Source organism: Canis lupus, chromosome 5, assembly GCF_048164855.1.
Source record: "Canis lupus baileyi chromosome 5, mCanLup2.hap1, whole genome shotgun sequence".
In the NCBI taxonomy this organism is placed as follows: domain Eukaryota; kingdom Metazoa; phylum Chordata; class Mammalia; order Carnivora; family Canidae; genus Canis; species Canis lupus.
Genome location: NC_132842.1, coordinates 42806689 through 42820695, shown reverse-complemented (window position 1 = coordinate 42820695; position 14007 = coordinate 42806689). Strand labels below are relative to the sequence as shown.

The 14007-nt window shown below is 40.1% G+C and overlaps 1 protein-coding gene and 1 pseudogene across 1 annotated transcript; one reads left to right on the top strand and one right to left on the bottom strand.

The window, feature by feature from the left end:
• Nucleotides 1-293: 293 nt before the first annotated feature.
• On the bottom strand, nucleotides 294-3919 carry SCGB3A2 (secretoglobin family 3A member 2). The gene is given in 3 exon segments (XM_072828440.1): nucleotides 294-397; nucleotides 400-531; nucleotides 3868-3919. Coding segments are annotated over 3 exon segments (288 nt in total).
• Nucleotides 1438-2100, top strand: LOC140633606 (dynein light chain roadblock-type 1 pseudogene; annotated as a pseudogene).
• Nucleotides 3920-14007: the final 10088 nt, after the last annotated feature.

The following is a 14007-nucleotide window of genomic DNA, read 5'->3' as shown; positions in this document are numbered from 1 at the left end:
ATAGTCACCAACCTATTTAGCCACCATTTTACTGATATGGAAATGGAGGCCTAGAGTGGTCAAGTCCCAACTAGCATCACTAAGCTGAAAAATGCAAAGTCACAATAAGAATATAGGTTTCTTTCATTCAAAACTCCCTTCTAGAAATGTAGATGTTGCACCTTCCTTGAGATTCCTGGACATGCAAACTTTGTACAAGTACATTCAGTAAGATGGAATTACATGTCCACAGGTGAGAAAGGGTTTGTGGGAGTGTGGAGGGGAGGGTGGGAGATCAGGTGATTAAGCCCTGCTTATTGACAAATAAGCCCACAACCTATAGGTACCAGCAGTTTCTTCACTACCTCAGCAGCCTCTGGTCCCAGCTCATTCACACACTTTCTTAGCCCTTCCACAGGTGCTCAACAGAAATGCCGAGAGTTTTCAGAAGAAGCTTTAACAGATCCATAAAGGGGAGAATGTTGTCCACAGGTAAACATAAGGCTTTGTTGACAGCATCTGGCAAACTGTTGGAAAGGAAGGCAGTAGCTGCAGAGCAAAATGGAAACTGAGTGAAATAGGCACAGTCAACTCCTGTCTATGACTGCGCTACTTTCCACCGTGTCCATCAATGGCTCCATTCTAGCCTCACTTGATTTCCCATGAAAACTTCTCCCTCAGGGCCTTTGGATCTGCTGTTCTGTCTCCTTAGAACTTTCTTTCTCCAGAAATGTTATCTCTCCTCAAATGTTACCTCCTCATAAGGTACCATTATCCTCTAACTTCCTTTTTTTTTTTTTTTTTTTTTAGCATTACCTAAAATAGTAAATCTCATTTATTTCTTCCCTTCAGACTCTCACTATATGCAGGCTCAATGAGAACAAGGAGTTTATATTTTATTTACTATTGTACCTCATACCTAGAACAGCCTCTGGCATGCAGTAAGCACTCAGAAGATCCTGGTGTTTGACTGAATAGGTACGCACTTTGCATATGGCTATCTCCACAGTTCATGACTTTGAGGAGATTCTATAATGAATCTTCACTTGAGGACATACATGAACCCAACCAACCACAGCCCAGGAAACTGCTCCCAAACACTTCAACTCAATGCTGCAAACATAACTAAACACCAACTCTGTCATGGTTAGTGCAGATATGTAAATGAGTAAGACTAGGATATTCCACTCAAGGAACTTACACAGTCTAGCGGACAATAAAGATCTATGCATGCCACAGTGTGGCATTTGCTGTGCCAACAGTGTGGATAAAGCTCTATGGAAGCATAAGAAAAGGGATGACTAATTCTAATGTGGTAGAGTGTTGGAGTAATCTTCCCAGGGAGATGTTCCTGGAGCTGTGTCTTGAGGTAGATTCCAGGGTCACAAGGTAAAGTAGGGGAGGTACATTTTAAAAAGGAACAAAAATAACATAGGTATTGAAATGTGGAAATGGGGCGTCGCGAAGCTACGGGATCGGTTGGAAATGGCAGAGGTGGAGGAGACACTGAAGCGACTTCAGAGCCAGAAGGGAGTACAGGGCATCATCGTGGTGAACACAGAAGGCATTCCCATCAAGAGCACCATGGACAATCCCACTACCACACAGTATGCCAACCTCATGCACAACTTCATCTTGAAGGCCTGGAGCACCGTGCGTGAAATTGACCCCCAGAATGACCTCACCTTCCTTCGAATTCGCTCCAAGAAAAATGAAATTATGGTTGCACCAGATAAAGACTATTTCCTGATTGTGATTCAGAATCCAACTGAATAAGCCACTCTCTTGGCTTCCTGCGTCATTCCTTAATGTAATAGCCCCTAAGAGTGATAATATTAATCATGTCAACCAACTAGCAGGTGGAAATCTCCTTAGAGCCTACTTAGACTGATCCAGTGCCCAAAGTCATCAAAGTATCCCTCTGCTGGCCAGTCACCCTTGAATTCTTGGGAGGACCTTCTTTCCTCGCCTCCAGATTTTGGAGCAAGAGCTTTGAACAGCCCACACACCCTGCTTCCTTCCATCTGACCTTCAGTTCACTTTGTCACCCTTGGAAAAGTCTGTTTTTCTTTAACTAAAAATAACTAAAATGCTTAAAAAAAAAAAAAAGAAAGAAAGAAATGTGGAAATGAAAGTGGCCACACTGCCTGGTGAGCCTTCCAGAGCAGCTGGAGTGCAGAATTCCAGTGACGTACGCATAGGTGAGGGAAGGAGGTAAGGCAGCAAAACCCAGGTGAGGTCAGATTTTTCAGAGCTTTGAATGCCATACTAATGAGTTTCAGACTTTTTTCCCAAGGGCAATGGGGAGGTATCAAGGCTCTTTTATGGGACAATTGCATTTTGTATCTTTGGCTTTAGAAAGATAACTTTCATATAGAATATGGGAGGGAAAGTGTAGATAATGAGAAAAATACATACAACATACATTTTTACAAGATTCATGTGCAGATATGTAAACACACATGCATGAGCACACACATAAGAACACGTATCTTCAGAGTAAGAACCTGCCATAGTTCATTTTCCTTTGGGATCCTTTTCATTCCCCATTCAAATAGTACAAGTGGAGTCTATGCATCTATCTTCCCTTCATCTTCTACCATCTCTTTTCCCTTCTAAATTGTTTCCCAGAGGAGGGATATTTACTTCCTTCCACCCACTTTTCTTTTTTTTTTTAAGATTTTATTTATTTATTCATGAGAATACACAGAGAGGAGAGAGAAAGAGAGAGAGGTAGGGACACAGGCAGAGGGAGAAGCAGGCTCCATGCAGGGAGCCGGATATGGGACTCGATCCCGGGTCTCCAGGATCACGTCCCTGGCCATAGGCAGCGCTAAACCGCTGAGCCACCGGGGCTGCCCTCTACCCACTTTTCTTTTGTCACCTCTGTCTGTAAACACATGCCATTAGCCATTAAGGACAACAAAATAGCCAAAACTGGTGAAGTTACAAATGGGTCCAAAATTTCAGAAAAAGCGCAAGCCAAAGTTGCCAATGTGGGTGTGGACAGCACCAAGTTTCTCAATTTTAATCTCCCTACTTATTTCAAAGGTTTTGGTGAATATCTTCTCTATGTATACTTATATACTTCCAGGGGAAGACCCTCAAGGCTTTCTGTTCTTTGAGCAGTGGCCATCACAGTGCATTTTGCAGATGCATCCAAATACATCTTCCTGTAGTTAAAAAGACTCCATTCAAAAAGAATGGATCAGTTCCCATTCTTCTCCAAGAATCCAACTTCCATATGTCACCTAGAAATTGAACTGTTCTCCCCTCAGTCCTCCCACAGAGCTCTATATGCCTATGTCTCTGCTTATTAGTCTAGCATCATAGTGACTTCTGTCTGAAGAAGTCTTATCTCTCCTGTCAGACAAGAACCTTGTAAACAACCATTGTGTCTGATTCATATCCAAATCTTCCAATGCTTAGCCAAGTGCCCAAAGGTTGCAGCCATTCAGTAAATATCCATTGACTGCATGAATAGATAAATGTAGCTGTGTCTCAGGAAAAACCACCTGGCAACTGATTACAGATGATAGAAAGAATGACTCCATATAGTTTCAAAAGAAAGAAGTTACAAAGTGAGATTTTGACTCAAGATTAATAAAGACAAGAAAAACTATGGTGACAATGTTCCAGAATGTTGACCTTTAGCATGAGTTGGCTACTTTCTTAATGTAGGATTCACTAAGGATAGTACTTCTATTGGGTTAGAGTTTGGTAGGCTGGAGTTGGGGGTAAGTGGTGGCTGCATCTGAGATCCCTTCCAACCCCCCAATTCTATGGTTCTAAAACTCCTTTCGCTGTCTTCCCCTGGGAGCCTACACTTACTGATTACATTCCTATTAACAGAAAAGTAGAGAAGTGTATGTTCAGGTTACTTATCAGAGTAAGTGCAAATGCTGATGGTCACCAGCAGAAACACAGTTACCAACTTCATGTCAGGTTTTCTGTGATGTTTACTTGGAGTTTAAAATTGAACTGCAAAATGCAGTGAATCCACTGAGCTAGTGGCTCCACTTACTGTACAAAGTGTGACAGCTGCTTTCTGCACTTGCACACATTTATATACTAGTAATGACCTAAATTTCAGTCACTACCACTTAATTCACCATGAAGGTCATGTTTTCTCACTAACCAAATTGGAGTTTCTTCCACTTCCCCTCATGTTCCCACAGCAAACAAAGCCCTAACTTGAAGCATTCTTAAAGACCTCTCATAAAAGCCCTACCAGTGAGAGCAGATAGCTCTAACAGTCCTTCTCTTAAAAGAATATTGAAAGAAGGGGAAGTTTTATATTGGGATTAAAAGGAGCAAAGGTTCTGTTTTCCTTCAGCTTTCTATTCATTTAAAGTTTGCAGAATCACATTACTTGGTAAGTACCTAGTCGTGGAAGCAATTAGGAGATTCCATCAGCTGTAGTATATACAGACTCAGCTTCATTGCCTTTAGTGCTATCTTTTTCTAGAATTTACCTCCATCTACCCCATCCCCACTGACATACTTTAAGACCTCTTTTCTAGCATCTCCCAGTTATTTTGCGAATCCCTAGAGTATGCCTTCTCTGTCCTCATATAGAATAATAGGCTATAGGATCTAAAAATAGGATCTAAAAATCAAAATGCCTTTGTAAAAGCCTAGGATTCAATATTTACTCTTGATGTACTCTTGGATTAAACTTTTTAAATCTATAGGATTGGTGTGACCCCGAGGGTCCAAAAAGGAAACAACTTGTAAAACCTTGTCCACATAAATAATTTTGGTCACCAAAACATGCATTTCAGAACCATTCCGGCAATCCCACACAATCACACAAAAGAAATACTGTGCCAGCCACAGGAGCAATATGCTTGCAAGGCTGCCTCCCCTGGAAACTCAACCAGGGAGCTTCAGGACATCCCTACATGGAAGTACGAGCCCTGGAATTCCTTGAGACTTTTGGGGCCTCCTATGCAAGAAAGAGGGAAAGAAAGAACCCTGACTGAGAACAACAGCAATCAGGATGCAGATAGGTGCCAGCCTCAGGTCCAACAGCACTGCTGGCCTCAGCCATTGCCACCATGAGGGAGGGACACAAAACATTCTGAGGAAGATACGCTGACACATGAGCCCCCTATGGTGCAGTGCAGGGCCAGGAGCTGGGGCTCTGCTTGAGGGTGTGGCATTGTCAGCATTTAGTAAAATCATGCAAACAGAGAATTTAACTGCCAAAATAAGATTAATACAGTGTTACCTGTTATTCATTCTTATAAAGTATGGAGTTGTGACTGCCACTTCTTTATTTTTATGTTACTTTATAAACTGCATGAAGGAGGTTATAAACTATCACCATGCTAATTTTCTCCTTTCACTTCTACCGGCTGTCTCTGCCAGAAGTTGCTTCCATTTCTCTTGGGTATTAATACCTAGCCAAGGATATTGATCTGCCAAAACACTCAAAAGGCCAAAGTTGTGTGGTAAAGTGGTGATGAGTTGATGTCAGCCTTTATTTTTATGTTGAGGGGCATCTGGCTTGCTCAGTGGTTAGAGCCTGTGACTCTTGAATTCGAAGTCATGAGTTCAAGTCCCATGTTGGGATTGGAGCCTGCTTAAAATAAAATAAAAAAAAATTAAGTTTTTATGTTGTGACTCTTGAATTAAACTTTTTAAATCCAAGAGTCTGGGGATTAAATCCAAGGGATACTGGTTAGTATCCCATAAAGATGGGACTTTATGGGATACTAACCAGCATTCCCTTCCTCTGTACTTGCCATTTGCCAGTTTCCTTTCATATCCTTTCCCTGTATATCCTCTCCTCTGCTCTCTCCCAGAGGAAGCTGGTTTCCAAACTGTGGTTTCCAAGCTTCCTGTGCCCACTGTCTGGTTAGATTCAGCTGATGGAGGGCACTGATAGAAGATTCAGAGGGAGAAAATGGGAGAAGCCAGACTATTTCTCCCTTTGTCTGCTTTAGGAAATATCTTGACCAGTGATTCCATCTTCTCTATGACTCCAGCTCCTTCTAAAAAGGCCCTGTGTCTGTGGGTCCACCCAAGCCAGGCCAACCCACCATATTTTTGGCTTCTATGGCATAGTCCCAGCTCCTGGCCCTAGCTCTTTACTCCTGGCCAAAGAGCAGCAGCAGTTTCCAGCATTTTCTAGTATCTGGATTGACTCACCTCCCTGCTTCTTACTCTAATTGCATTTCTAGCACCTTGTAAATTATTCTCCAAGTTAAATTATTCTTCCTCTTTGATCAACTGGTATGGCTTTGATTTTCTGGTTAGAATCTAATACTCTAAAATATTATAGAGTTTTTTTTTTTAAATAGATCTTTCAGTTTTTAAAGAGGTGTCTCTCACACAAGTGATAAGTTATAAGTCCACGAGTAACAGGGCCAAAACTCCTCCAAGAGAAATATAGCATTATACACAAAGATGCTCCTCCTTTCCAACCTCTGAGGTGTCTGGCACTGTCTTGAGCTTGCCTGCTGGCCCGATAGCATGTCTTCTCCAGGAAGACCTGAGTGCTAGATTCAGATGGGCCTATTGAATAACCTGCCAGATATTCAGCCAGATATTCAGCATTGGCTGAAACCTAGGAGCAGACATAGCTTAGATGGAGGGCTAGAACCTGCTTCATGTAACACACACACACACACATTCACCAACACAAATACCCCCAATCTTACACATGCATGAACAGTCATATGTGCCTATGTGCACATGCACACATACCCATGACTGTTTTCACTCACTTGTTCAACAAATGTTTATTGATCATCCTCTGTGTGTCAGGAACCAGAACTGGAGCAATAAGCCAGACAAGCAAATTTATTGTCCTCCTGGAAGTGTCAGTGTAATGGGATAGACAGCGAATGAACAGGTAAGCAAGGCAAAGAACAAGCAGTAAATAGTAAGAAGCAAATAGGGTGCTGTGATAGGGAACAAGTGGACTGGGGGTATAGTCAGACTTGAAAAGAGACTTGGACTCTTTTGTATAAAAGAATAACTACAGAAATGTTTTCACTTCCAAATAAAGTCATCTCTAACAGCATCCTATATACTTTATACAATTTGCTTGTAATTAATTAGATATTTGATAAAAAGCAAAGTTGAATTTCAATCAAATTTTTATTTCTCAAAAAAAAAAAAAATTTTTATTTCTCAGTGGAAAATACTCTCTTCATCAGTGGTGGCTGTGCTTTCCCGACATCAAACATCATTTCCAAAGGTGGGTTATTAAGAGAACACCAATCAGGTATAAGGCCTGTCTGATTATAATATTCCTTTGAGACTGAGCGCCTCCCAAATATGTCCTGCAGTGCTCCAAAAATAGCTCCTCCCAACCAGGCCACGCAATTAGCCTTTGCAGGTGGAGTATGAATTCGGAATGTCTTGGTGCCAAGTACTTTTTTCTATTTTGTTTTTTTTTTTTATCAAATATCTTATTTCTGAAAGCAATCTGTGGAGAAATCCTGGCAACATAGATGTGCCACCTATGGCTACCAGATTCTCTGCTAGTTGCTTTCTTGTGTCAATTGGGCACTGTATAAGGGAATCCAGTATCAAAGTGGCAACATTTTCTCCTCATTATCTTGTTCAAAAAGGATTTCCACAACCAAATCTCTGATTGATCCAAGAACATGTAAAATCTTCTCTCCAAGAACATGTAAAATCTCCTCTCAGGTATAGTCAGACTTGAAAAGAGACTTGGACTTGGCTACTTCTCTGTTTCGTAAGTTCACAGCCACTGCATTCATCAGATCTTTTTGTTCCATATTTCTGATGCTTTGAGATCTTGGAGGCTTGCTGACCTTGGTGGTACTGCCCTTCCTAGGGCAGCTAATTCCTAGAGATAGCAAATAATTCATTTGGAGGTGCCCCTTTCATATGCAAACCAACCAACCTGAGGCCATATAGCCAACTACCTCCTTTATGGAACTCTTATACTCTGGGCCATTACACCCCTACCCTAATCACCCAGGGCCAGGTACCAGACAAGAAGAGACAGCCCCTACACCTCAAAACCAACAAAAATTATTCAAACTAGCTAATCCTAAACCTGCTTACTCTGTCTCATCCATCCTTTCCAAAAAGAAAACACAGTAAAGACTCTTACCCACCCCTCACCCCCCACTCCAGCCTCCTCCTAACATCTCATTCTTGCCTTCTGCCCCCACCCTCTGTGATGCCACAGGGATCTGTATTACAGTCTTTTCAATGGCAGTCATCTCCTGATCTGTTGGCCTGAAAAATAATGAGATTTATATTTTAAAACAGGAACCTAGTCTTTTCTTGTGCCTTGGTGATGCTATTGATACTTTCTTTGCAGTATAATTATTTGAATTAATGTTTTCTTTGCCAGGACTAATTTGTAAACATCCTGAGGGGGGTCTGGCTCATTCATGTTTGAATCCTAACACAAAGGCTTACACACTTGATAATATTATTAAGAACTGCTAATCAGTGCCCGGTACTACACTTTGCATATAGTATCTACTTCATACTCACAAAATCCCTGACCGTAAGAGCTTTTATCCCACTTTACAAAATGAGATGTCTGAAGTCAGAAGCAATGAATTAGTTGCCAAGATTACTTCAATAATAAATAATGCAACCAGAATTTAAGTCCTTCCTTTTCTGATTTGTATTTCTTTACTTTTAAACTTATCAATATGCATTTCCAGTAAGCATTGATAAAATAAATCGATTCATTAAGATAAATAAAATGAAAAGGAAGTAAGTGCCAGTATTTCTAAATTAATATGGGATGTACTTTTCGAATGAATTTTTTGTAGAGATTAAATTTATAATCAGGAATGAAAATTCCAATAGCCGTTCAACAATGATTTACTGAGCATGTTTGGTATTTTTGGCTCTGGGGTAGATGCTAGGAATACAGCAGGAATAAAAGCAGGAATGACTCTTGCCTCATTTTAATCATATTAAAGAAAACTGTTAGAAGCAAGTCAAGAAGTCTTTTTTTTTTTTTTTCTCTGTACAAAGAACGACAGTTATAAAGAGGCTAACTGAATTTAGATGCAAGACACTGATCAGGAAAAAGAAAAGAATGAGCCCGAGATTTCATTTAACACTCTTCCTTCTAGGCAGAGAAGACTGTCATTGGGAAGTTACACTGGAAGTGTCAGACTAAAGCTTGTCATTTTCTCTTCTACTTGCTATGATAGGATGATCAAATGTAGTCTAAACTGAATGCCATATAAGAAAGGAAAATAGTCTTAAAATTTGTCTTTAAAAACAACCACATAGGGGTGCCTAGGTAGCTCAGTCAGTTAAGTGTCAGCCTTTGGCTCAGGTCATAATCTCCAGGTCCTGAGATCGAGTCCCACGTGGGGCTCCCTGCTTGGTGAAGAGTCTGCTTCTCCCTTTGCTTTTTCACCCTGCTTGTGCTTTCTCCTTCTCAAATAAATAAAATCTTAAAGAGAATCACACACACAACCACGTAAAATATAATCAAATGCCACAGCCCAGTATGTCAACCTCATAAAGATTGGGGAAAAGCAGAAAAATCTGTTCCTGGCTCCCTTCCATGCCAACTGAATCCTAATCAGTGAGAATCAAGCTCATGAGTTCAAGCCCCACATCAGGATCTATTTTAAAAAAAAATTAGGGGGATCCCTGGGTGGCTCAGTGGTTTAGTGCCTGCCTTCAGCCCAGCGCATGGTCCTGGAGTCCCGGGATCGAGTCCCACATCGGGATCCCTGGATGGGGCCTGCTTCTCCCTCTGCCTGTGTCTCTGCCTCTCTCTCTCTCTCTCTCATGAATAAATAAAATCTTTTTTAAAAATTTAAAAATTAAAAAAAAAATCAGGATTAGCCTTGCCTTGTTTTAAATGTGTGTGCTTGACACTTTCCCAATAAACAGCCAAATAGCATGTTCACTGGGAAGGTGCAACTCAGAGAAGAACATGAAAAGTTCATGGTACACTTTGCCAAGTTATAGGTCCTCACTCAGCACCTCCACTATAAATCATTTCTCCCTTTCCAAATATTTACACTATGACTCTACTGACCAGCAGTACAGTTTGCAATGGCACTTTTAGTAAGGTGTGTGGGCCCCTGGCCAGCCTCATACAAATATGCACAACAGAGGATGATTGCTCAACAGTATCTCCAACTTCTCCATATCTTTCCAGTATTGCAACTGCTCTTTTGTTCCTTGAATGCCCTTATTCTTCCTTTAGTGACTGAGAATGCAGGTCCTGGGGCCAGCTTTTTCGGATTCATGTTACAGCTCCTTCACTGGGGAAGTTATGTTATCTCTCTGGGCATCAGTTTTATTAACTTACAGAATAAAGCTAACAAAATAAGTTCCTTATAGGATTGTTAAAAAGGAGTAATAAGTTAATGCATGCAATATGCTTATAAAAATTAGTACCTCAGAATGAGCACTCAATATATGTTAGATACTACTATAAACATCACCATCATCATCATCATCATCACCACCACTTCTCCAGCCTCTTAATCATAACCTCAGACACAGCAGCCACCATGACCAACAACTTCATGAACAGTACTCACTAATTTAATTTTGAGTGATATTTGGGAAATTTTGTTTACAATTTTCTCTTTAAAGAATTCCATATATCTTTAGCTTGCTACTAAGAATATAAGAAGGGGAACAGATAATCACTGTATCCAGCAAATACATAAGGGAAGGTTTTTCAGTATATGGCCTCGAATTTGAGACGATTTCAGACTTACTGAAAAGATTTGAGTACAGTACCAATTTTTTTTTTTCAGAACCATTTAAGAGTAAATTGCTGACTGGATACTCTCTTACTTACAAATAGTACGTATAAGCAAAGACATTCTCCAACATATCCATAATCAGGAATTTAACATTCATACATTGCTACTACTTAAGAGTTAGACCCAATTCAAATTTCATCAGTTGTCTGAATAATGTTCCTTACAGTGAAGGATCTGGTTCAAAATCACGCTTTATACTCAGTTGTCAGGTCTTTTAGTCATCTTGGGTCTGGAAGACTTCCTCAGTCTCTCCTTGACATTCATGACCTTGACATTTTTGAAGATTACAGGCCAGCTTTTCTGTAGAATGTTGCTCATTTGGGTTTGTCTGATATTTCCTTGTGGCTGGGTCCAGGTTATGGAAGAAGCCAGCCTGTGTTCCTAGTGGATCCCTTTCAAGTTGGCAGAGGCTTGTCCTCTTACTGATTTATGTTCATCACTTGATTAATGTGAAATCTGCCAGACTTCTCCAGGATACTTTTTTCCTGCTGTAATTAACAAGTATTTTGTAGGAAGTCACTCTAAAACTATCTAAGTATCCCATTCCTAATCAAATTTTCCAATTAAACATTTAAATATCATGGACTCGTGGTTTCCTACTTTGTTAAATGGATTATGATCCATTACTCTAATGCTTTACTTGAGCTCCAAATTTTGAGCCCCTTCAATGTGGCCTCTTTGCCTTTGGGTGTGTCCCCAACATTCTTTGTGCACTGCCTGCTTTCTGGTACTACCAGATGTTCCAGGCTTACCATCAAAATTTTCTGCCCCCAGCCCTGAATAAACCCCTTCTCCAAGGAGTGACCCTTAGTACTTAGTATAAGAGTAATATTGTGGAATCATCTATGTCCTAGGTTGCTCATTTCAATTGGGGTGTCCAAGGTCTGATCTTATCTTGTATTCATGCTTCAGTTTACTAGCTCCATCCCCTTGTATTGATGATGAAATACAAAGAACAGTTTACAGGGGTCAGAAATTTTAATCAAGCCCAATCTCTTTTATTTATTCCTGTAGCAAATCATTTCACTTTTCTGACTCTCAGTTTAGTCATCTATAAAGAAGAGTCATTAATGTCTACCATAGAGAGTTTTATGGATTAATTTAGATGGTATAGGGCAGCCCAGGTGGCTCAGCAGTTTAGTGCCCCCTTCAGCCCAGGGTGTGATCCTGGAGTCCAGGGATCAAGTCGCATGTCGGGCTACCTGCATGGAGCCTGCTTCTCCCTCTGCCCGTGTCTCTGCCTCTCTCTCTCTCTCTCTCTCTCTGTATGTTTGTGTATGTGTCTCATGAATAAATAAATAAAATCTTAAAAAAAAGATGGTATATGTTCAGTCCCTTTAGTATATGTTTGAAGTCGGCATTACAATAACCAAAATCATAGTTTCATTCCATCAGATCTAGAAAAAAAAACTCAGGACTCATTCCTTGATTGCCAGAAGAAGGAACCGAGAAATAAGACACAATTTCCATGGTCTTTCTTTTCAATTCAACATGAGCAAAAAGTGTTCAGGTCTCAGAAACGATTTAAAATTCCACAGGCTATGAAACACAGATGTAAAATTCTACTGGAATTATATGAATGTGGTATCAAAATCACAGAAGAAAAAAATCTCGTTTTATTATTATTATTCAAGGCAACCTATTTGGCTCTGAATTCAACATTTTGAAGCCATTTGCAAAATCTTATCAGTTATTTCAGGCAGCATAACAAATTATTCCAAAGCTTGGTTTGAAACAACCCCCATATATTATTTCTCAGTTTCTTGGAAATGACTGCTTTGTCTTTTGCTTCATTGACATTTACTGGGACACTGGGGTGGTAGATATCCAAAATAATAGCATTTGTGGTTGGCTTTGGCTAGAAGCTCAGCAGAAGCTGTCTGCAGGAAGTCTTGGTTGTCCATAAGTTCAAGAAAGTGCATTCCAAGATATGAAAATTGAAACTGTAGAAGTCTTAATTTCTAAGCCTCAACAGATAGACATTTCTTATGCTATATTCTGTGATCACAATCAAGCCATAGGACCAGTCCAGATCTGAGGAGAGAGGAAATAGACTCTTCAGTGAAAGTTATTGCAAAAAAACATGTGGCCATATTTAATCCACAACACACCCCTATTAAGAAGACTGTCCAAGGCTCTCAAAGGATCATATGAGAGATAGTTAATGAATATGGGAACATCAGCCTTGAAATAAGATGAATCAAGGAGACCTTAAGATATGATTCAAATACTTGGAGGGCTATCTTAATGAAAGAAGAATAGACTAGGATATAGAACAGAATTTGAGAATTTTTTTGAAATGTGATGAGTAATTACAAGAATGTACAGTTTAGTGATTTGGTACTGAAACCAACAAAGAGCAGTTGGCTAAGGCCATAATTACTATAGAAAGGTTCTTATAATAGATGAGAAGATGGATTCGATCATCTTTAATACCTTTTCCAATTCGATTATCATAGATTCTAACAGCTTCCTTAACCTGAAGCTTATTCATGACAGACAGAGAAAGATAGAGAGGCAGAGACACAGGCAGAGGGAGAAGCAGGTTCCATGCAGGGAGCCCAACTCCAGACTCGATCCCAGGTCTCCAGGATCACACCCCAGGCCCAAGGCGGCGCCAAATCGCTGGGCCACCGGGGCTGCCCATGGGCCCGCTTTTAAAAAAAGATTTTGGCTATGAGATAAATGAGATTATACTAATTTAAGTTAGAATCAAAGCTACTTGATGCTCAATACCAATTTAAATACTTAAAATACTTCTCTTTTGAAATATTTTAAACAGCTCACACTGTCTCATACTTTTACAAAGTGACACTAGTCACAAGTCCTGAGAGCTGGGGCCTTCAAGTTGACAAGCTGAATTAGATTATGTCTGATATGTTTCTCTACTCTAGAAGTCCCATAACTGTACATTTTAGTTCTTCCAGGAGAGAATAAAAAAAGGATAAACTATGAGAAACCATGGGTTTGTGAAATTTGAAATGAATCATTTAAAAAAACAGTTCAGCAGTGCCCTCTTCTGGCCAGTTTAGAGGTGGTGCTACAGTTTGCAAAACCAAACAAAGCAAAGCAACAAAGGGTTAGTGAGTATCTTTGTGCTAGGCACCCTGCTAGAGGAAAATAAGGAACTGTAAAGTAAAAATGGAAAGAGAGGGCCTGTTGTTTCTGGTTTTTGCTATACTTCTCATATGATAAGCCAGCTAAAAGACACACTATCTCAAAGGTAGGAGAAGGTGTGGAAACTATTACAATGGATTTGAGGATGTGTGTGTGT